Genomic DNA, 23,507 nt, shown 5'->3' on the forward strand with positions numbered 1-23,507 from the left:
GCAGAGAGCTGGGACTCATGTTCGGTGATCCTGTTTCTGCAACACCAGGGAGTATCTGTAAGCATTTAGTTGGACACAGAGGAGGAAAGGCCATACCCAGGCCTCTTGTGTGCACCAACCAGGTTTCTCACTAGCTACTAGGACATTATTGCGACAGAAGGAGTCCCAGGTGCCCAATGACCAACTCTTCCTGAGTGGGGACTCCTCAGGCTCTGCCTTCTAAACTCTGTCCAAGTCCCAGCCCCAGCCCTCTGCCCCGGCCCAGCCAGGCCCACTGAACCTCAGGGCACTGTTTACTCTTCTTTGTAAAATGTTGGCTTCTCTTGCAGTTTTCAAAAGCAATATGTGTTCATTATGAGTAACTTTGGAAAATATGGGGAAGTAGAAGAGGAAAAAATTTAAGTTATCCTTAGGAGAAGATTAGGGTCCTGCAGGGGGATATCTAGTACTTCTCTATTGTTAGAATTTTTTCCGTAGTGTGGGTAGCACTGTAATTTCATCCTTTTTAAAAAGTGGAGGAGGGGGAGTTCCTGGGTTAGTCCAGTGGTTAGGACTCGTGCTTTCACTGCCGTGACCCAGGTTCAATCCCTGGTTGGGGAACTAAGATCCCACAAGGAAATAAGATCCCGCAAGCTGTGTGGCATGGCCCAAACAAACAAAAAATGTGTGGGGAGAGGAAACTACCGAAAACCAGGAAGAAGAGCCTTCATTTCTTTTCTTTCTTTTTTGGACATTCATTTTTATTTATTTGTTTATTTAACTGTGCCAGGTTAAAGAGTTTGCAGCGTACAAACTCTCAGTGGTGGCATATGGGATCTAGTTCTGTGAGCAGGGATCATATGCAGGCCCTTGAATTGGCACTGGACCACCAGGGCAGTTTTGACCCTTCATTTCTAAGCCTAAAGTATTAACATCTATCTAGTCATTTTTCTGTGTATAAAGAACTATTTTTACAGAACCAATATCATAATTATACTGGGGGGGGTTGCTTAAAAATACATCATGACCATCTTTCTACATCATTACATATTTTTACATACAATGTTACATTATCATTATTATTTATTGATTATTTTTGGCTGCACTGCGTCTTGGTTGCTGCACTCGGGCTTCCTTTAGTCGTGGCAAGCGGGAGCTCCCCTCTGCTTGCGGCAGCTTCTCTTGTGGAGCACAGACTTTAGGGTGTGCTGGCTTCAGTAGCTGTGGTACACAGACTTAGTTGCCCTGTGGCACGTGGAATCTTCGTGGACCAGGGATCGAACTTGTGTCCTCTGCATTGGCAGGCGAATTCTTCACCACTAGACCACCAGGGAAGTCCAATAAGGTCGCTTATATGGGTGCACTGTGTCTCAATATATGCACCCCCCACCGTGTATTTAATCTGCCCTTGTTGTTAGGGAGGCATCCTTGGAACTGCATCCTTGCTCCCACCCATGATTATTTCTGTAGAATCTTTCCAAGAAGTAGTTCCTGGAGCTTTATTGTTCCTCAGGCTCCAGCACCACGGGGACCTCCCTGAATCCGACGGAAGGCTGAAACGCCTCCTCCACCAGGGCCTCCATGTGCGCCCCAGCTGTGGGTGTACAGCTGGTGCTGGAGGGTGTGGGGCTGTGATGGGCGTGGCCACCCGTTCTCATCAGCGGCCCGGGGAGGGGTGTGGACACGCAGGTGGAAGACCTTTCTCTTTCTGATTTGATGTGGGATCATATAGCCTTCATCTTCCTGAGTTACCTTGACGGAGCCCCTAGCCTTTCAGGAAATCATCTACTACAAGTGTTCCCAACCCCCTGGGCCACGGACCAGTGCCAGTCCTGTTAGGAACTGGGCTGCACAGCTGGAGATGAGTGGTAGGCAAGACAGTGAAACTTCACCTGTATTTACAGCTGTTCCCCATCGTTCATATGTCCACCTGAGCTCTGCCTCCTATCAGATCAGCGGCAGATCAGAGAACCCTAGATTCTCATGGGAGGGCAAACCCTAACCCTAAAGTCAAGGCAGAACATCCTGAGATTGCCGCAGAACAGAAATAAAGTGCATGATAAAGGTAATGCCCTTGAATCATCCCCAAACCATCCCCACCCCTGGTCCGTGGAAAAATTGTCTTCCACAAAACCTGTCCCTGGTGCCAAAAACACTGGGGACCACCGATCTACTAAATAGAATAAGCCCTATGCAATGCTGACCTCCCCAAGCAGCTGGGCCTTTACCAGATTGATATATTGATCTTGCCTGTGAGGTTTCATTTAAAGAAAAGTCTGTGGAACGACGGGGAAAGAGGTTTGGCTGAGGTTATGCAGTGAGTTACCAACAGGACCTAGGCTAGAACCTGGGATTTCTGAGTCTGGTGCTCTTCCTGCCACCCCACGTAGCCTCCTGTCTCCTTCTCATGTTACATAGGTTGAGCCATTATGTCCTGGCACAGGTGACTGTGTGCATTCCTTTCATGAGGGCTCCAGGTATAGCTAGATATGAGCAAGCCAAAAGTTGCTGTGTAATTGCACTTCATTCTTACCAGACCAGTCTGGGCAGCAGCTGCAAGGACCCAGGGCCCTGATAACATCTGCTGATCACCACCAGCTTCTCACACACTGGCTGTTCCTGTAGGAGGTCCCCTCCCCACCTGGGGCTGCTAAGAAAGGCATCCCAGGCCCTGGGCAGCGGACACAGTTACCTAGGCTATTCCATTTTCAGGGCTGATTCCTCATCTGAAAAATGGAGCCAACATTACTTTCCAGGGTTGATGTGGAGATGAAACAGATGCAGTACACAGATAGCCCCTGGCACTGCAGTTCAACACGTGCTTATTTGCCCTCTTGCTGAGCCAGAACTGGGGCCAGAATAACACCACGGGGTAGAGAGGCAGAAGCCCAGACAAAGGTCCTAGCATTTCCCCCACCAGCCTGGGATCTTGAGCCATTACCTCCCTTCTCTGGGTCTCAGCTTCACCTTCTGTAAGATAGTTTCTGACCGTGATCTATCAGAAGAGACACTGCGACTGTCAGCAGCTGGGGGAGACCAGCCAGGGAAGGAGGGATGGGATGAATCTGAGCCACAGCGTTGGCTACCAGCACCCTCCCTAAGGCTCTAGCATCAGGCAGACTTGGGTTCACATCTTGGCTCTAGTTCTTAGCGGCTGTGTGGCTTGGACAAGTCACTTATCATTTCAACCTCAGGCTCCCTGTCTATAAAATAATGATTCCTGCCTTGCAGCATTGTTGCTTTAGTGTGTGATGGGTCTAGCAGAGCACACAGTACAAAATTATCGCTTAAAAATAATTATTAAGGGACTTCCCTGGTGGCCCGGTGGCTAAGACTCCATGCTTCCAATGCATGGGGCTTGGGTTCCATCCCTGGTCAGGGAACTAGATCTCACATTCCACAATTAAAGATTCCACATGCCTCAACTGAGACCCAGTGCAGCCAAATACATCTTTTTCAAAATAAATATTAATAACAGCAGCTAATAATACTTCCTTAAGAGCTTCCTTTGTACCAACTGCTGTGATCAGCTTTTTACATCAGTTATCAGTTTTGATTGTTGTTGGAAGGGAAAAGGGGCTGTCATCCCCAATTTCTAGGTTTAGTAGTGAGGGGAAAAAAATACCACCACAATCCCTGCCTTGGTGGATCCCACTGGCTTGTTAGCAAGAAGAAAGTCCCAAAAGAGCGAAAAAACAAAGTAAGAGTGCTCTGGTGATGGTATCAGCACAGAGGTGCAGAAGGGGCAGGCGGTTTTGTTTGGTTGGAGAGAAGGGTGATTGGAAAAGACATCGCCCAAGAGGTGGTTCACGGGGCCAGGTTGGCAGGTGCATGGTTCCTTTTGATTCCTTTCCTCTCCCATGTCCCCACCCCAATGTCCTCACTCTACCGGTACCTGTGTCTCATCCCCTGGATCGCATTAGACAATGGCTGTGGTCCCCTTCTCCAATTGTCTCTGTCTTCTTAGTAACTAGCATTTCAGCACTTTTCACTATTTTATTTCACTCCTGCTGCAACTCCATTCAAAGGAAATAAAAAATATTCTTAAGGTTTGAAATGTTTAAGAAGCACTGGTGATCCTTTGAGGACAGGGAGGGAATGGAATTTGTTATTTTCTGGGTCGGGGTGTGTGTGTTGCAATAAAAGCACTCCCAGCTATTAGTGTGAGGTGATTCGGGTCATCTTGGGTGACTATATCAGACTTTGTAGGGAAATCTCTATAATTACCATAGCTGAGGCTGAAGGACAAAGCTATGATTAATCACAAGGCCCTGTATCATACTTTACAGCTTATCTTCATCCTGAACTAAATAGCTTCTATCCTTTAATCTCCATTAGACCTGGCATTAAAAAAAAAAAAATTATTGGAAGTGAAAGTCACTCAGTTGTGTCCGATTCTTTGCGACCCTATGGACTATACAGTCCATGGAATTCTCCAGGTCAGACTACTGGAGTGGGTAGCCTTTCCCTTCTCCCGGGATCTTCCCAACCCAGGAACAGAACCCAGGTCTCCCACACTTCAGGCAGGTTCTTTACCAGCTGAGCCACAAGAGAAGCTCAAGAATACTGGAGTGGGTAGCCTATCCCTTCTCCAGCTGATCTTCCCAACCCAGAAATCGAACCAGGATCTCCTGCATTGCAGGCAGATTCTTTACCTACTGAGCTATCAGGGAAGCCCTAAATAGGAAGTGAGTGAAGTCAGCGAGTGAAAGTCGCTCAGTCGTGTCCGACTCTTTGCGACCCTGTAGACTATACAGTCCATGGAATTCTCCAGGCCAGAACACTGGAGTGGGTGGCCTTTCCCTTCTCCAGGGGATCTTCCCAACCCAGGGATCGAACCCAGGTCTCTCACATTGCAGGCGGATTCTTTACCAGCTGAGCTATCAGGGAATCCCACCCTACACTAAAAAAAAGTATCTAAAGGAATCACCAGGTTATTACTCTAATCATCAGTGTCGTTAGCAGCATCATAGTCCTGCCATTTATTGAGGGCCTTACCACACACCAGGGACTGTACTGAATGTCTCCAATGCGTTACATCATTTGAGACCCAGGCAGTATTAGTCTTATTTTTGAAAATGGGGAAGGTGAGGTTTAGAAAGATGCATAAAGGTTAAATAAGCAAGGGAGCTGCCATAAATCCAAAATCCACATTTCTAGCCACTGTACTGGGCTTCCCTTGTGGCTCAGCTGGTAAAGAATCTGCCTTCAATGTGGGAGACCTGGGTTCGACCCCTGGGTTGGGAAGATCCCCTGGAAAAGGGAAAGGCTACCCACTCCAGTATTCTGGCCTGGAGAATTCCATGGACTGTAGAGTCCATGGGGTTGCAGAGAGTTGGACATGACACTTTACTATACTGTGGCTTCTTTTTCGTCCGTTTACTCTGGAGCAGGCTTTCCATGTCAGTGTATTCCCCATCCTTTTTTAACAGCTGCATAATACCCCTATATGTGGTCATAGCATAATTTATTTAACCACTTCCCATTGATAGATATGTAGCTTATTTTTTCATTTTTCCCTGTTTACAGACATGGTAACAGTGAAGGCAGGAGCTCCCCTTGCCCTCTCCCAGTTCTTCTGCCCCCACAGTCCCCCGTCCTGCTTAATGAGCTGCCAGGCTCATTGTTGCTCAGGCCTGGCCATCACCTCTCTCTCTGCCACTCATTTTCAGATCTCAAAAAAAGCATCTGCCTGACCCTCAAGCCTGTTGCCAGGGTCAGTCCCCACCTAACTCAACTCTCCTGCCATAGACTCCCTCCCGGGGTACTATAAAGCTTTGGCGAAATGAAGAATCACCACTTCAAAGAAAATTAAAAACAAAACCACTAAAAAACCCTGCAAAAGTCTGCTCTCAGGGCAGTGGCTTTCACCCAGGGGTGATTTTGCAGCCCCACCCTATCCCCCAGGAGACATTTCTGGTTGTCACAACAAGGGAGATGCCAGTGGCATCTAGTGGGCAGGGGTCAAGGATACTGCTAAACAGCCTGTGTTCACAGAATGGCCCCCACATCAAAGAAGTATCGGGTTAAAATGTCTGTAGTTCAAAGGTTGAGAAACTGCTCTTCGGGTCTCCAGAGACAGATTGTGCAAATAAGCACCATTCCAGAGGTCTGAGGTCAGTAAAGCCTAGAACTAAAGACTGAGAACTCAGTCTAGGCCATTGCTTCCTCCCTTTGTAGATGGAAGAACTGCAGCCAAAAGAGGCCTATAGCACAGCTGCAGTGTCTTCTGTGTGTTAAGTCTTGTATCCTTTATCTCATCTGGGTACAAATATCCTATGCTATGCTATGCTATGCTAAGTCACTTCAGTCGTGTCCAACTCTGTGTGACCCCATATACGGCAGCCCACCAGGCTCCCACGTCCCTGGGATTCTCCAGGCAAGAACACTGGAGTGGGTTGCCATTTCCTTCTCCAATGCATGAAAGTGAAAAGTGAAAGTGAAGTCCCTCAGTCATGTCTGACTCTTAGCGACCCCGTGGACTACAGCCCACCAGGCTCCTCCATCCATGGGATTTTCCAGGCAAGAGTACTGGAGTGGGGTGCCATTGACTTCTCTGGGGTACAGATAAACAGCCCCATTTTCCAGATGTGGAGACTGAGGCTTAGAGAGGGGAAGTAATGCAGATGTAAGGTTATCCCACGTCTGTCTTCTTTGACACCCCCTTGGAAGCAAAACTGTTATGCAAGTCGTCTCCTTCACACAGGCTCATGGGTCCAGCCCCAGGTGTGGAAATACTGTCCTGGTTGGGAGTGGATAGTCTAATGGGTGTGGGATTTCCAGGAAACTAATTGCCCACAGTTCCACCCAACCCAAACAGGGGAAACCACCAACCCTGAGAACAGTAGGGGAAGGCCCAGCTTACTCTCAGCTACAGGGTGGGAAGTGCTTTCTTTCTTCACCTACAAAAGAAAAGAATCAAGGTTTTCTAAGCTCTAAATGGAAGCTCTTGGCTCAGAAGAATGAAGGCACCTTGTGGTACCTCCTAACCCCCATGGTCCTAAATCCCTTCCAGCAAACTCTAATTCCAATGCCACCTGGCCCTATGGGAACCCATCTCCTCCCGGCATTAGAAACCCTTAACTCCTTCGTATTGCTCTTGGGACAAAGACCGAGAACCTCAGCATGGTCTGAATCAGGCCCTGGAAGCACCTCCCTCCATCCCTGCTGTGAGCCCAGTCTCTCCTGCCTGCAGCTGTCTGATCTTCCCACCAGCCCTGGCTTCTTAGACTTCAGAGCTCAGCTCCCATATCACTTCCTGAGCAGCCAGATGAGGTCGGATGCCCATTTTACTCTCCCCTCACTCACTGCAAGGCTGTGATTTGATTCATGTCTTTCCCCGCTACCAGCCTGTAGATTCTCTGAATCCACCTTGTTGACCATTGTACCCCAACAGCTGGCACAAAGGAGGGTCCCCCTCATCCTCATGTGCCCGTACAGAGAGCAGCGTGTAGGGGTGGTGGGACATGCAGGGGCTTAGGGAGAGTTGTTCAGGCCTCTCTTTCCTTGGGGTCTAGGGCCAGGCTGGAGAAGGAGAGGGACCGGGCCAGGGTGATAGGAGGGAGCACCGGGGAGGTGGCCCAGGACACGAAGAGAGAGCGACGTGTCTTCCAGTTGCACATGAGCGAGGTAAGGGGGCCCAGGGTGAGGGTGGGGTAGGATGTGTCTTCCAGTCTACATCCCGGAACCCTCAGGGGCCCAGTCACAGTCTCAGCCAAGGTCCTTGCCAGGTGGCCCTTGAGATGTCACCCAGGTTCAGTCCTGGCCAGAAAGATTAGCTGGGGATGAAGACAGCAGCCTCTTGTCCCCAGGATTCTGTCTTGCTCACGTCACACTTTGCCCTGCCTCTCCCCAGTATCTGCTGAAAGCCGGGGAGAGCCAGATGAAGCAAGGTCCTGATTTCCTGCAGAGCCTCATCAAATTCTTCCATGCTCAGCACAAGTAGGTTCCCCCCATGTCCCACCCATATCCCCACAGTCTCTCACCCCTTAACCCTTCAGGCAACCCAGAATAGGGTCATCCCCAGTGTCTGGCAGACCCTCGAAGTTTCTATGTGTGAATGTATGTCATTGGTAACGCTTTTTGTAGCTGCTCTTTATTGAATGTTCATCAGGTATCAGGCACTAAGTACTTACACAACCCCCTGTGAGCAGCTACTGATATTATTCCCATTTTACAGATGCAAAAACTGAGGCTCAGATTTACTAAGATCACATAGCTAGAAAACGGGATCTGGACCATCAAACTGTTCCACCCACCAGGTGCCCTGAGATCTTTAGAGCACCTTCTCTCATACTTCGTCTCTCATTTTCATCTCTCTCTCTCTCTCTGGTCCCGTGCTTGGCCTCAAACTCAGCTTTTTCCAAGATGGCTTGAAGGCAGCTCAGAGCCTGTCTCCCTTCATCGAGAAGCTGGCAGTCTCGGTACACACAGTAAGTCAGGCTTCACCCCCGAGCGTGTGGTCAAGCCCCCTGTCCTCCTGGGAAAATCTGTGGCTGTGGAAGAGCTGGCTCCTGCCGAGAGAGCGAGGCTGCTGCCCTGCTGCTCTGGGCACGAGCTCCGTGCCTGGCACAACTGCCAACTGATAACTGGGTCCTGCCCTTCATCCCATAGCTGCGTCAAGCACAGGAGGAGGAGCTACAGAAGCTGACCCAGCTCCGGGACTCCCTCCGAGGGATGCTGCAGCTCGAGAGCAGAGAGGTCAGCCCCCAAATCATCCCCGAACAAGTGCCCACCCCCTCCCAGGCCCACCCTGGAGGGAGGGAGAGAAAGGAAGACCCCACAGGGTCCCCTGGAAAAGGTCTCCCTGAGCAAGACCCCTGCAGAACGGGGCTCTTTGCCCCACATGCCCTGAGGTCTCCTTTACGTGTCCAAGCAACAGGAGAGTCTGAGCCGGAAGAACTCGGGAGGTGGCTACAGCATCCACCAGCACCAAGGCAACAAGCAGTTCGGGACAGAGAAGGTCGGCTTCTTGTATAAGAAAAGTGACGGGTAAGTGACTCAGAGAGCTCAAGTAACTTGCCCGAAGCCACACAGACAGTAAATGATAGGGTTGAAGGAGGCGCCTGAAGGGCTAGTTCCTATTATTTGTTGAGGGTTCCAGGGCCCTCCATGCTGCAGTGCGAAATCATCAGAATCCTGGGCTCATGAACTCTGCTGAACGTTGCAGTTCTTAATGTAAAGAAGGAGAATAGCAGCACCAAACACTTTTGGGGCAGTCTCCATGGCCCCACTCTTAACCATTGTAATATACTGAATATGCCTGGACATGAAAATGTTGGCTGTGCCTTGTTCCCTCGTGTGAAAAACAAAAATCAGGCTGTAAATGCAAAAGCCTTTATGGGATCCATTCATTAATTTTTTTTTTACTAACTAATCAGTTTTTATCAGAGAAAAATAACTTGGTTAAACCAGTTGATATTTACCTCTTATAGGAAAAGTGTTAAGCAGCTTTGACTATGGATTTGCTCATTTTATTTTGCATGCTAAGTTGCTTCAGTCGTGTCCAGCTCTTTGCAATCCTGTAGACTGTAGCCCGCCTGGCTCCTCTGTCCATGGACTTCTCCAGGCCAGAATACGGGAGTGGGTGGCCATGCTCCCCTGCAGGGGATCTTCCTGACCCAGGGATTGAACCCGTATCTCTTATATCTCCTGTATTGGCAGGCGGGTTCTTTAACACTAGTGCCACCTGGAAAGTCCATCTTATTTTGGGAGTCTCAGTGTTTATCTTGCTTGGTCTTTAATCACAATTCATCTCTCATGGTCAAGAGCCTATTCCTTCTCTCAGACTAGGAGCTCCCTAAGGTTGCAAGCTGTGTCTCTTCCATCAGACCAGAAGCTCTCAGAGGACCAAGGTCGCATGGTCCCCTTTAGAATAAAGACTCTCAGAGAGTGGGGCTGTTTCCTCATCTGACTGGGAGCTTTCTAAGTGCAGGCCTGTGCCTCCTTCATCAGAAGGGACCCAGGGAGTGAGAAGTATAAGGGTCGGAGTCAGGAGACAGAAAAGGTAAAGAAGTGGGACTGGAGGTCATACAGGTGGGGTCGGAGACCTGGTCCAGGACCTTGTTCACCAACATGTTCACACCTAGTGTGAGCCCTGGGTGATGGTCTTTCTATCCCTCTGGGCCCTAGAATTCGAAGAGTCTGGCAGAAAAGGAAGTGTGGAGTCAAGTATGGCTGCCTGACCATCTCACACAGCACGGTGAGGCCTGGAGGATGGGGATCTCAGGGCATGATGGGTCCTCTCCTCCTGGTGTTCAGAACAGACAGGTGGCAAGCCCTCCCTCTAAGATGCAAACCTGGATCCAGGGAGCTGGAGACCCTCCGCAGGAGGAAGGATGGGCTCCAAAGCCCCCAAGCCAGTCTTGGCCCACCCTGCACATCCTTGAGGTGCTGGGAGAGAGGAGACATTAACTGGAACATGATTATTATGCCCATTTAACAGATTGGGAAACTGAGGCCTAAGAGTTTGGGAGGCCCAGAGGGTAACTGTACATCCTCCATCTGCAACTTCCCACAGATAAACCGGCCCCCAGTGAAGCTGACCCTGCTGACATGCCAAGTAAGGCCAAACCCCGAGGAGAAAAAGTGCTTCGACCTGGTGACCCGTGAGTAGTCCCTGCCCCCTACACCTCAACTGGCCAAGGCTTCTCTAAGAGACCAGTCAGTCCTGGGAGGCTCCAATTAGGGGTCTGTGTCCAATTCCACAAGTGAAAGTTGCTCAGTTGTGTCCAACTCTTTGTGACCCTAGAATTCTCCAGACCAGAATACTGGAGTGGATAGCCTTTCCCTTCTCTAGGGGATCTTCCAACCCAGGGATCGAACCCAGGTCTCCCGCATTGCAGGCGGATTCTTTACCAGCTGAGCCACCAGGGAAGTCCAAGAATACTGAGTGGGGGTAGCCTATCCCTTTTCCAGGGGATCTTCCGGACCCAGGAATCGAACCAGGTCTCCTGCACTGCAGGCAGATTTTTTACTGCTGAGCTTCCGGGGAAGCCCCAAGTGTTTATCAAATAGCCTACTACAGGCATACAACTCTTTAAGCCCTGGACAGGCTATTTAAAAGCTTCACCCTATATCACATTAAAGATTAAAGTGCACTCACATGCATGCATGCGTGCTTAGTCACTAAATTGTTTTCTGACCGCATGGACTGTAGCCCACCAGGCCCTCTGTCCATGGGATTTTCCAGACAAGAATACTGGAGTGGGTTGTCATTTCCTTCTCCAGGGGATCTTCCCCACCCAGGGATCGAACCCTCATCTCCTGCATTGGCAGGCAGTTCTTTACCACTGAGCCACCAGGGAAGCCCAAAATATATCCACACACCACTCTGAATATGATTATTTCTGTAAAACATATTTAAATGGATTTGGGTAATTTGGCTTTCAAAATTATTATTACTTAAAAATGTTCCATTTTCATCATTTGGAGTCTTTGGTGACAGGCATCTCACGGGGGCCAGCACATGCTGAGAAAGCCCTAGATCTGGTCCTTGGGGAGCTCTGCCTGGCAGGGGTGTAATGTGGAGACCCAGGACTGCAAGGGGATGGGGAGTGTCCAGAAGAGCGGTGCAAATAGAGCCCCCTCAGAGATTAGAGGACAGAAGTCCTGCCCTGCCTGGGGGAATCAGGAAAGGCTGCTGGGAGAAGAGAGCTCTAGAGTCTGACCTTGAAGAACCCAGAACGTCAAGTCTAGGGAAGGACATTTTGGGAGACAGGACCTGGTGTGGCGCAAGGCATGGAAACAGGAGGGTAGGCCCATCAGTTTATCCAGGGTGCAGGGTTCACATAGGAGCAGTGGGAGATGAAGCCTGGGAATTTCTCTTTTTTTATTTATTGTTTTTATTTGGCTTAGGTCTTAGTTGCAGCATGTGGGATCTTGTTCCCTGACCAGGGATCGAATCTGGGCTTCCTGCATTGGGAGCGTGGATTATTAGCCACTGGGTCACCAGGGAAGTCCCTGGGAATACCTCTTAAAGATTTGGACCTTCTTTCCTGGAAGGAGGGAGCCACAGGAGACCTTGGAGCAGTGAAATGGCGTGATTAGGGCAGAACCTCGGGCCCAACCATCTGGCAGCTGGTGCAGGCGGGTGGGGGGGCGGGGACGGGGACAGGCCAGGAAGACCAGAAGGGAGGCTGTGGACCTGGGGCTGAGTGGGAAGGTGGTTGTAGGTTCAGAGGATACTCTGCTTGTGGGCTGAGGGGGGTCTTGTGCCCTGGGAAACGGCGCCTGACCCTGGAAGCTGGTTCACGCAGAGGGGCCTTCTTGGAATTGGACTTTGAAGGAGACTGCTGAGAAACTGCCCCCCCTGCTGGCCACTGTCATCACCCTCCCCTGGTAGCCTAACCAAGCCTGGCCCCACAGGGACAAAAGCTCCCTCTGGACCCAGCACTTGGGATGAGATCTTCTCGGGCCCAGGGAGGTAAGGCCAGCAGGATCCCTGTGGCCCAGACAACCTCTCCTCTCCCCACAGACAACAGGACGTACCACTTCCAGGCGGAGGACGAGCATGAGTGTGAGGCGTGAGTGCCCCCCGAAGGCCAGCCTGGGGGTGGGGGTGAGGGGGGCAGCCTCCGGCCCTGATACAGAAGCACCCCCCCCAATCACCGGCGGCGTCCTCCCCACGCTGTGGCCCGCCCGGCTCCGCAGGTGGGTGTCAGTGCTGCAGAACAGCAAGGACGAAGCCTTGAGCAGTGCCTTCCTCGGGGAGCCCGGCAGCGGCCCGGGGCCCTGGGGGGCCGCCGGGCTGGACGGGGAGCCCCAGGACCTGACCAAACTGCTCATCGCCGAGGTCAAGAGCAGGCCCGGGAATGGCCAGTGCTGCGACTGCGGGGCTGCAGGTGCGGCGGGGCGAGGAGAAGCGGGTGGAAGTGGAGGGGCGGGGCCCACGCCTCTGAGGCACGAGTGCCTCTATTTTGCAGACCCCACCTGGCTCAGCACCAACCTGGGCGTGCTCACCTGCATCCAGTGCTCGGGCGTCCACCGCGAGCTGGGCGTGCGCTTCTCACGCATGCAGTCCCTTACCTTGGACCTGCTGGGCCCCTCGGAGTTGTTGGTGAGGGCGGGGCGGGGCGGGGCCAGACGGGGTTTGGGCCGTGGCCTGGTTAGGGGGCGGGGCTTGGGCCGGTTGGTTCAGCTCCGCTGGAGCTTGTGGGGTTGGATGAGGCCAGGCCGATTTGGGGCCAGGACCCAGACAAGCCCGAAAAAGGATGGTCAGGAGCGCGGCCTGGACCAGGAGGGAGCCTGAGGGGCGGGACCTCTGGGGGCTCAATCCTCCAGGGGTGGGTGCTGTCCTAAGCTCCGGGTCTCAACCCCATCACTTTCCCGCGAACCCAGCTGGCCCTGAACATCGGAAACACTCGCTTCAATGAGGTCATGGAGGCCCAGCTGCCCTCGCACGGCGGCCCTAAGCCCTCAGCTGAGAGTGACATGTAAGCAAATTCTCAGATGGGGGCGGATGCCTGCCGGGGAAATTCTGCTTCCCCAGAGCCCAGGGAGAAGCCTGGGGAAAGAGAGGAGGCTCCGGTCTGGAAGAGTCCAGGACATGTGGGATGGTCTCAAGGGTCAACTGGGTGGAAACAGTCCTTGCTCTGACATCCCGCGGTTATTTTTGGCAGGAGCGCCCGCAGGGACTATATTGTGGCCAAGTATGTGGAACACAGGTTTGCCCGGAGGTCCAGCCCTGAGCCTCAGAGACTCTGGACAGCCATTTGCAACCGGGATCTCCTGTCTGTGCTAGAGGCCTTCGCTAATGGGCAGGACTTTGGACAGCTACTGCCAGGGCCCGACGGGCAGGTGAGAACCTTCTCCAAGGACCACTTACAACCCAGACACAATTAGCACACCCTGTCCTCCTCCAGGACTGGCTATTATTACTGCCCCCTGCCCCCACCTCTGTGTGTGTATGTGTGTGTTAGTCACTCAGTCATGTCCGACTCTTTGCAACTCAAGCCCACCAGGCTTCTCTGTCCATGGAATTCTCTAGGCCAGAATACTGGAGTGAGCTGCCATTCCCTTCTCCAGGGGATCTTCCCGACTCAGGGATCAAACCCAGCTCTCCTGCCTTGGCAGGTGGATTCTTTACCATCTGAGCCACCAGAGAAGCCTGTGCCCCACCTCTGACATCTGCTCAAACCCTGCCCATCAGAGGGGTAAATGGGAGAGCGCAGCTTCGGTCAGGCAATCTTAAGGCTAGATCCTGGCTCTGTCTTTTCCTAGCTGTGTGCTCCCGAGCAGGTTACTTAACTTCTTTGAGTCTTTTTTCCCTCATCTGTAAAACAGGTTAATGATAGCACCCACAGGGTTGAGGTGAGAATTAAGTCATGTATGAAAGGGCCTGGTGCATAATATATGCAATAAATGTTAGAATCTTTTCTTTTTTTCTTGAAAAGCTTTAGAAATGGGTAGGAGTGGTGAGATCAGAGCAGGGGAAGGCCATCACATTGGTGATTCTAGTAACAAATATCATGTGAGCTGGGAAGGAAAGGATAACACAGACTTTTGAAAGATTAAATGGACACTGATTGGGCATCAGTAATTGGGTGCCTTGTCTTTGAGCCTTCTGCCTGATATCTTGGTGGAGCTGTCCAGGGGCCAGGGTGGGTGCAGCACTTAGACAGGGTAAGAATTTGGAGCAACTTACATGCAAATGATAGCTGAAAGCTCAAGGTTATTTGCGGTCTTGGGGGTCATGAGAGTGAGGAGCAGAGAGAGGAGTGCAGAGCCAAGAACCAAGTTTGGGAAACACCTTCTTCTGGGGGAGGAGGAGGCAGAACCACTGAAGGAAGGAGTGAAGGAATGGCCTTGCACCCCGCTCTGAAACCTGAGGTTTCCCCATTCAGTCTCCTCTCACCGGGGTTCTGGCACTCTCGTATCTGGAGGTGTCAGGGGGCAGCAAGCGTTCAAGAGGGTAATGTGGGGGCAGGTGAACTGGGGGAAACTCAGAGGTGTGGACGTGTATTCAGGCACCTGGAGAGCTCGCCCTGCACCTGGCTGTCAGAGTCGCCAACCAGGCCTCCCTGCCCCTGGTGGATTTCATCATCCAAAATGGGTGAGAACCTTCCTGCCCGCCTGCCCACCTCCTCATGCTCCCCTTTCCTTCCTCTTCTCCCCGTCTCCTCCCTCCTTTCCTCTCCCTCTTTTGCCCCTGACTCTGACCCCCTCACCTGTCTGTTCCCTTCCTACCCCCCTACCTCCCTGACCCCCCGACACCCGCAGTGGTCACCTGGATGCCAAAGCTGCTGATGGGAACAGCGCCCTCCACTGCGCTGCCCTCTACAACCAGCTCGACTGCCTCAAGCTGCTGCTGAAAGGGAGAGCTTCAGTGGCCACAGGTGGGGCTCCGACAACTCCTCCATCAACCCCCCGTTCCTGGCTACCCCTCGTGGCGGACTTCCTGCCTTATTCCCAGACACAGAGCACTTGCAGAGTCCAAGCACCGCAAATGGACTTTGCAGACAGACTTGGGTTCTTACCCTGGCTTGCTTCTGACCGCCTTTGTGATGTTGGAGTTTGTCTGTTCATCTCTTGAACCTCGGCTTCTTCATCTGTAGAATGGGCATGCAATCACTGATGTAGTAGACCTGCTAAAAGGATAAAATAAAATGTTTCTGAAAGTACCTAGTCAAGTAAACATTAACTAAATCTGAATAATAGTGCTTAGAATAGCTACAATTTACTGTTTAATGTGTACCTGATAATGTGCCAGGTTTTCTATGTACATTAACTAATTTAATCCTTACAACAACCTCATCAGTAGTTAGTATCATACTCACTTTATAGATGAGACAGTTAAGGCCCAGAGAGGTTGAGTCACTTGTCCAAGGTCACACAGCCATGAGGTAGCAGAGCCAGGATTAAAACCTAGACAGTTTTGATTCCAAGACTCATCTTAACCTCTATGCTGTAATGCCTCTTTGACCCTAACCATGACCACTGCCTTTATCCCTCCCAGTGAATGAGGCAGGAGAGACGGCTCTGGACATAGCCAGGAGGAAGCAGCACAAGGAGTGTGAGAACCTGGTGAGATCTAGGGAAGGAGAGGGAGCCCTGACCCCTCCTCTCTCTCCACCGAGCCCCTGGCCTTCTGAACTACAAAGGCTTTGTGTTTGGCAGCTGGAGCAGGCCCAGGCCGGGACCCTCACCTTCCCCTTGCACTTGGACTACCCCTGGGGAATTTCCACAGAGCCTGGCTCCGACAGTGAGGAGGATGAGGAAGAGAAGGTGCATCCCAGCCTCTCGGGTCTCCAGACAGCCCAAGGGAGGAGTCAGATGAGCCCTGAGGTGAGGAGGGGTGGGGCTGAGCATGGGGAACCAAGGCCATCTTCCCTATCACAATTTTGCCCCAGCAGCGCTGTGCACTGAAGCCCCCAGCCCAGGCCCGCTGGACCAGTGGGAGGCTGGACATCAGCAACAAGACCTATGAGACCATCACCAGCCTGGGACCAGCTGCCCCTAAGAGCCAGAGTGAGGATTGCCCTCCACCTTTGCCGGTCAAAAACCTTTCTCGGACCATGGCCCAAGGGCGTGTGGGACATGCCAGTGGAGGTATGGTTGGTTGCCCAGAAAAATGCTCTCATGCCATTCATTGAGGGCCTGCTATATGCTGGGGGACAGAGCTAAGAGTGTTGTGTTAGTCCATGTTATCCTCCCCATCACCTGGCAGGTAGGGGTTATCATCTGCCCCTTACAGGTAAAGGCAGAGAGATGTTAAGTAACATGCCCAAGATCCCACAGCTAAACCCTGATGTGGGCTTCAAACCCAGGTATGTCTTATTCCAGATTCCTCAGTGCTTCACTTAAATAAAAGAGAGGAAAGAATGTTTTGAGCATCCACTGTATCTCAAGTCCCTTGGGGTCTACTGAGACACAGTCTAGAGAGGGAGATAAAAACTGGAGGCTAGCTCATTATAGGAGAAGGCAATGGCAACCCACTCCAGTACTCTTGCCTGGCAAATCCCATGGACAGAGGAGTCTGGTGGGCCGCAGTCCATGGGGTCACTACGAGTCGGACACGACTGAGCGACTTCACTTTTACTTTTTACTTTCATGCATTGGAGAAGGCAATGGCAAACCCACTCCAGTGTTCTTGCCTGGAGAATCCCAGGGACGGGGGAGCCTGGTGGGCTGCCGTCTCTGGGGTCGCACAGAGTCGGACATGACTGAAGCGACTTAGCAGCAGCAGCAGCAGCTCATTATAATATAAGGCATAGTGTGACATAGGACATAAATCCCAAAAGGAAAGAAGCAAGCTTTGCTGACTATTTCTCCAGCACCTAGCACAGTACCTGGCTGTTGTCAAGAATTCTTGGTTGAATGAATGAACAAGCTTGTTCTGGGAACTCAGGAGAGGAAGGGAGCTGACCCTGTTAGGATTGGTGCGGGGGTTAGGAAGGCTTCCTGGAGGGGGCAGCATCAGAGCTGAACCTGAAGGATGAGCAGCAGAGTCCAGATTGAGGAGAGGGTGTGAGCAGAAGCACAACAGTGAACAGTGTGAGCCATGAGACTGAAGCATGATGGGGAAGAGTTAAGTGCTGGAGAGGTAGGTGGGGGGGTGGGGAACTGGGAGAGAACCATGATAGGTCCCCAAGGTCAAAAGTTCCTTTGCATAAGTGATGAAGACAGGCTTTATCACTTCTGATTTCAGATCGTTCTGAAATTCCCAGCCTGAGCTCAGAGTCCCTTGGGGCCTCTGAGACCCTGAGCAGCCCAGCCTCCTCCTCCTCCAGCCTCACAAGCCCTGTGGAACCTGGGGGTCCCAATGAAACCCTACCCAGCTCTGAAGAGGGCCCCTGCGAGCCCCCAGGCCCCTCCCGCCCCAGCCTGACATCTGGAATCTCCCCTGCAGAGATTTATCCGCCGGTCAGGTTCAGGTTGGTGAAAGCCCGGCTGTGCAACGTAGCCAAGTCTCCAGACCTCTCTGAGCCTTCATTTACTTCCCCACCTCTAAAGGGTGCCTGCCTGAAGCCTGAGATGCCTCCCAGCTCTGAGGCCCATGAACGATGTGGAAATGCTAAACCTTAAGTGGAGGGCGACTGGACCTCTTCCCCCTTCACACATCTGCTCCTGAGTCTGGGGCTCAGGCTGGACGAGCGAAGGCCTTGTCCCACCTGTGTACTTGTTCTGGGGTTTCACAGTGGGGTCTTCACTCTGTCCCCACCTCCAACCCAGGATCCAGTCTTCCCTTCCTTGCAGACCCTTTCAGTTTGGAGTTTGGGGAATATACATGGGGAAATTTCCAGTGTGGAGGTCAGTTCCAGGCCTCTGAGGCCTGTGATGGACTCGGCCTGGGGGCCTCATGGACTGTCTACCCAGCAATCCCAAGCCCCCAGCCTCGCTCTCTCCCTGAGCCTTTTCCCCAACTCCAAGGGGCTCTGTGGGCACGGGGGTCACGTTAGCCTTTCCCTGTCTTCCAGCTCAGAGAGCACGCGCTCCTATCGGCGAGGGGGTGGAACCTGGAAGAGTGTCGCTCAGCCCGGCAGCCTGTACCCAGAAGGAACGTGATGGTAGGACATGGGGTTTGCAGGATGGTGACAGGGTGCCTGGGCTTCCCAAGTGACGAAGTGCCAAAGAATTCACCTGCCAATGCAGGAGACGTGGGTTCGATCCCTGGGTTGGAAAGATTCCCTGGAGTAGGAAATGGCAACCCACTCCAGTATTCTTGCCTGGAGAATCCCAGGGACAGAGGAGCCTGGTGGACTACAGTCCATGGGGTTGCAGAGAGTTGGACACGACTGAGTGGCTGAGCAGGCATGCATGCACAACAGGGTGCCTGGGAGGCAGAGTTGGTCAAGAGTGAGTGCACTCGGGCGGGAGATCTCTCTCCAGCACTGGGGGCAGCCTTCGCCTGGCCAGTCCCTTTCCTCGTGGTCCTCCTCCCTGCTGCAGCCCTTGATGGGTGCAGCTGGGGAGAGCGGCGGCCTTGAGAGATGGCAGAGGTGGCGAGGCCCAAGTTCTGGCTGCTCCCTTGGGGAGGATAAGCAAAGCAGTGTCAGCCAGCCTGATCACTGAGAAGGGGTGCTGCTTCCCTGCAGACGAGGTAGGATTAGGGTGGCTAATTAGGTGGCTGATTAGGATTAGGATTAGGGTAGGATTATGGTACCAGCCCTTGGTTTGCCAGACTCTGCCCTTGCACAGGAGTCTCCTGGAATCTGCTGAAACTCCCAGGCACTCAGGGATGTGCTGTCATCTTCTTGCTGCGATAGCACCGCAAGAGCCGTCATCCCTAATCCAGCTTCTCCCTGCTGAGTCACAGTCTCGAACAATCATACCTCTTTAGGTGACGAGCCTGGGGGTGGGCAGAGGACAGAGGCAAGCATGCCAAGAAGGAAGCCACCTCTGTTCCTGGTTCCCCTGGGGATTCACCAGGGATGGCATCAGTTGTCTGTGTTGAGAGTAAGGGATGGGAGGAACTGGGTCTCTCTGGGGAATCGTCATCCTCAGTCCACCAAAGGCAGGCACCAGTCACGAATGTGTGTCTATGGCCACCATCGTCCGTTACCCGCTTGATGCTCATTGTTGAGATGTGAGAATAAGGACCTGGGCTTTGGTGTGTGGAGGTCTTGGAGAAGTGGTGTTTCACTTCTTCAAGCCTCAGTTTCATTCTCTAAAATCGGGTATTTCATTCACGATAATTTCATTTACCTACAACAGAACTGTTTGAGTGAGATAAACAGCTGGGATATAATCAGTGCTTGTGTGTGTGCCAAGTCACTTCAGTCGTGTCTGACTCTTTGTGACTCTATGGACTGTAGCCTGCCAGGCTCCTCTGTCTGTGGGATTCTCCAGGCAAGAATACTGGAGTGGGTTGCTCTTCCCAGTGCTTAGAAGATATCAATTTTCATCCTTTCCTCCCCAGGTCGGCTTCCCTGAAGGAGACGGCTCGAGGACTGGGGTTCTCCTGCCGAGCTCTGTGCAGCCTTTGCAGGACTAGCTCCTTGCTGGCCCTTGCATGCCTGAGCCACCCTTGTGCTGAACCCCAGCATTAAGAGCTAGGACTTCGGTCCACAAGACTGAGGAGCTGAGGTGTTCATGCCCTGGGGTCTTGTTCTTTCTGTCCCTTGTGCCTCTGTGGCTGGCCTTCCTCCTTGCCATGAGCCCCTGCCCCTGCCAGGAACACTGGGCCCTCTGTTAGGGCTGACGGTGGTTTGTTTTCCTCTATCTCATACCTGCCAGGGACAAGGGAACCCTACTGTCTGGACCCTAGTGCTCCTGACTTAGCTCCAGCTGCAGAACCCTAAATCTTTCATCAGAGCAGGACTTTGTTTCTTCCATCAGTCTGGGGGACTTTAGCTCACATTCATCATTCTATAGGCCAGGGATTCTGCCAGACTAGGGACTGTCTTCTCAGCCATTCATTAGCCTAGTATTCTTGGACTGAATTCTGGCTCTTTGTCCATTCCTGAGCCAGGCACTGCAGAGGCCACAGAAATAAGATACAGGTCCTGCAGCTGAGGTCCCTTCCCAGCAGCTGGTCTCAAGAGTTAGGCTTGGGAATGGGCAGGGCCATTCCAGAGGATGGTTCTGGGCTCAGGGGCAGACTGACAATCAGCTGGCTTACACCCGAATGGTATTCCAGTTGTCTGCAGCCTGCATCCATCCTGGTTGGTCAATGCCCATGCCGTACTGGCTGTTAAATAAATATTCTAAATATCACTCCTTCTGAGGGACAGCACAGCCTTGCTGTGGACCTCTGCTAGATCCCCAGCCAGGAGGTAGGGTAGGGCTCACCCCCAATTTGCTTACTCTCCTTGATTTAGCCAGAAGGAAAGGCATGGTCTAGGATGATTATCATTGCTTCTCTCCTGTTTCTTTCAGTCAGCTCAGGAGCCTTCCAGTCTCGGGGGAAGCAAAGGGCCAAGAAAGGAGAAAGGAGAGTGATAGAAATGGAGGGTGGAGACTTAAAGGTTCTGCTTCCTAGCATCAGAAATCCCACCATCGCTTTCAGGCCCATACTGAAAAACAGATACACCTACACCATCATCAGTCTCTAACACATCAGTTCTATGGGCGCTGGGCACTGGGTCCTGGCAGAGATGGACCAGGATGAGCGAGGGAGGCTGGAAGATGCCAATGGCCAACACAGCAGCCTGGCCAGGGAGGCTGGGCTGTTTACCCTGGAGACCCGGCCAGTCTGTGATCCCACAGGAGCAGGATTGTCTTCAGAGCCCCCAGTGACTGGTTTTATTCATCTCAGATCTGTTATTATTTCACTCATCTCTAATAAAGGATTTTTTGGAGTAAATTTCAGTGGTATCATTTATGTGCTCTAAAGAGCCATAGGGAAGGGGAGAGATTCTTAGGGCTTGGAATTCTTGCTCTAGATTTGGAAAAGGGACAGCCTGATGCAGAGCAGTAGATGGTGACCAGAGTGATTCTCCCCGCAAGGCCATATGGCAAGGCAGAGAAATCTTTTGCTGTTCCCGACTGGAAGGTGATGCTGGCATCTAGTGGCTAGCGTTCAGGGCTGCTGCTCAACAGCCTTCAGTTCACAGGCCAGCCCATCAAAATAATGAATTTCCAAAATGTTAATAGCGCCGAGGCCAGGAAACCACGGTGTGAGGGAGAGCACTGGACTGGGAGTCTGGACACCTGCAGTGTAGCTCTGCTTCGGTCCCTGCTTCGACTTCATCTCCCCTGAGACAAAGATTGGAGAGGGTAGTTTATTTGTGAGATGGTCCCAGGAAGCACAATGAGGGAGCAGGGATGTGAAACAGAAAGTCAAAAAACAGCGAAGGAGGGACTTCCCTGATGGGCCGGTGGTCAAGAATCTGCCATCCAAGGCAGGGGATGCGGATTCCACCCTGGTCGGGGAACTAAGATGCCACGGGCTGCAGGGCAACTAAGCATGCGCGCTACAACTACTGAGCCCATGCGCTCCAGAGCCCACGCGCAACCAGAGAGAAGTGACTACAGAGAAGCCCGCGTGCCCCAGCGAAGATCCCACATGCCGCAACCAAGACACGGTGCAGCTAAAGAAATACATATTTACAAATATATTTATCTATTTATTTGACTGCCTTGGGTCTTAGTTGTGGCATGTGGGATCTAGTTCCCTGATCAGGGATCAAACCCTGGCCCCCTGCATTGGGAACACAGAGTTTTAGCCACCGGACCACCAGGGAAGTCCCCTAAATAAATACATATTTTTAAAAAGAAGGAAAAAAAGCAGTAAAGGGTGTGTTAATGAGTTACCACCGTGAGAAAAGAAGGGAACCTCTGACAGATTGTATTAATTAGAACATGCCTTCAAGTTGTCCCATGGAGACTGAAGGACTGGTGTATTTACCCCCAACTCTAGTCTCTCACTGGTTCAGGGGTCCTTTCTAGGAGTGCCAGTTGTTAATTGTCAACTTCCTGGCTGCTCTGAAGCCTTCAGTCAGATGCAGGAAGCTGTCAGAGATGTGTTTAGGAACCTGATGCAAAGAACTGACTCATTTGAAAAGACTGATGCTGGGGAAGGTTGAAGGCGGGAGGAGAAGGGGATGACAGAGGACGAGATGCTTGGCTGGCATCATTGACGCAATGGACATGAGTTTGAGTAAACTCCAGGAGTTGGTGGTGGACAGGGAGGCCTTGGGGTCAGTCCATGGGGTCGCGAAGACACAACTGAGTGAACTGAACTGACCTGACCTCCAAGGTGGATGGGTAGGCAGAGGGGAGGTAGTGGGTACCAACTGGTAACGGTTAAGCGGTGCAATCCTAGCCCTCACTGAGTCTCAATCTTCCCATCTGTACAAAGAAAGAGCAGGACTTGATGTTTTCTTAGCGTCCGTTCAAGCCCTGATGAAAGTCTTGGCTTCTTTTGATGTCAGTTAATTCACAGTGGGAGTTGGGTGGAGATTTGAAAAAACTCAAATCTGCTTTTTTAAAAAGACCAGTCATAAGTGATTGCAGACAGCTGTCTCTTCAACCCAGAGGGGCATGCTTCGGTTGATAAACCCTAGAAGTGGCTTATAGTGCTTTTTATGATCAGGCCGCTCCCCCTCTGCACACTCCTCTCACCTCTGTGCTGTGGCCACAGCAGTTTCTCAGTTCCTTTAACCCTGACAGGCCAAACACTCTCCCTTCCATAAGTTTTGCACGTTTGGAATTCCAGCAGAATTGATTTGTACCTCTCAGGATGTTCAAGGCTAAATGTGCATGGCACCTAGTAGGTGCTCAGTAAATACACGTAGGAATGAATGTTTCTTCTTCTCTCTCTCTCTCTTTTTTCTTTAGTATTTATCTATTTGGCTGTGCTGGGTCCAGTATTCTTGCCTGGAGAATTCCATGGACAGAGGAGCCTGGTGGGCTACAGTCCATGGAGTCACAAAGAGTCAGGTCTTAGTGGTGGCACTCAGGATCTTTGATCTTCATTTCACCATGGGGGATTTTTTTACTTGGGGCATGTGGGATCTAGCTCCCTGACCAGAGGTCGAACCTGGACGCCCTGCATTGGGAGCACGGAGTCTTAGCCATGGACCACCAGGGAAGGCCCTCTTCTCTTATTTCAACACTCTCCTCCTCCGACCCCCCAACTCCCACTG

The 23,507-nt window shown here is 51.8% G+C and overlaps 1 protein-coding gene across 1 annotated transcript in view; it reads left to right on the top strand.

Annotated features, from left to right (window-relative positions):
• ASAP3 (ArfGAP with SH3 domain, ankyrin repeat and PH domain 3) overlaps positions 1-21,223 on the top strand; it is a 50,451-nt gene extending 29,228 nt beyond the window's left edge. The window contains 21 exon segments of the mRNA XM_055574177.1: positions 7,497-7,608; positions 7,835-7,920; positions 8,336-8,411; positions 8,593-8,679; positions 8,861-8,970; positions 10,111-10,180; positions 10,499-10,586; positions 12,455-12,503; positions 12,631-12,821; positions 12,903-13,036; positions 13,318-13,412; positions 13,599-13,776; positions 14,946-15,031; positions 15,199-15,314; positions 15,935-16,002; positions 16,096-16,203; positions 16,332-16,527; positions 17,627-17,852; positions 18,396-18,433; positions 18,436-18,485; positions 19,838-21,223. Coding sequence (XP_055430152.1) covers positions 7,497-7,608; positions 7,835-7,920; positions 8,336-8,411; positions 8,593-8,679; positions 8,861-8,970; positions 10,111-10,180; positions 10,499-10,586; positions 12,455-12,503; positions 12,631-12,821; positions 12,903-13,036; positions 13,318-13,412; positions 13,599-13,776; positions 14,946-15,031; positions 15,199-15,314; positions 15,935-16,002; positions 16,096-16,203; positions 16,332-16,527; positions 17,627-17,852; positions 18,396-18,433; positions 18,436-18,485; positions 19,838-19,912 — 2,239 coding nt within the window. The 3' untranslated portion in view covers positions 19,913-21,223.
• Positions 21,224-23,507: the final 2,284 nt, after the last annotated feature.

The sequence above is a fragment of the Bubalus kerabau genome, chromosome 3, assembly GCF_029407905.1.
Source record: "Bubalus kerabau isolate K-KA32 ecotype Philippines breed swamp buffalo chromosome 3, PCC_UOA_SB_1v2, whole genome shotgun sequence".
NCBI lineage: Eukaryota > Metazoa > Chordata > Mammalia > Artiodactyla > Bovidae > Bubalus > Bubalus kerabau.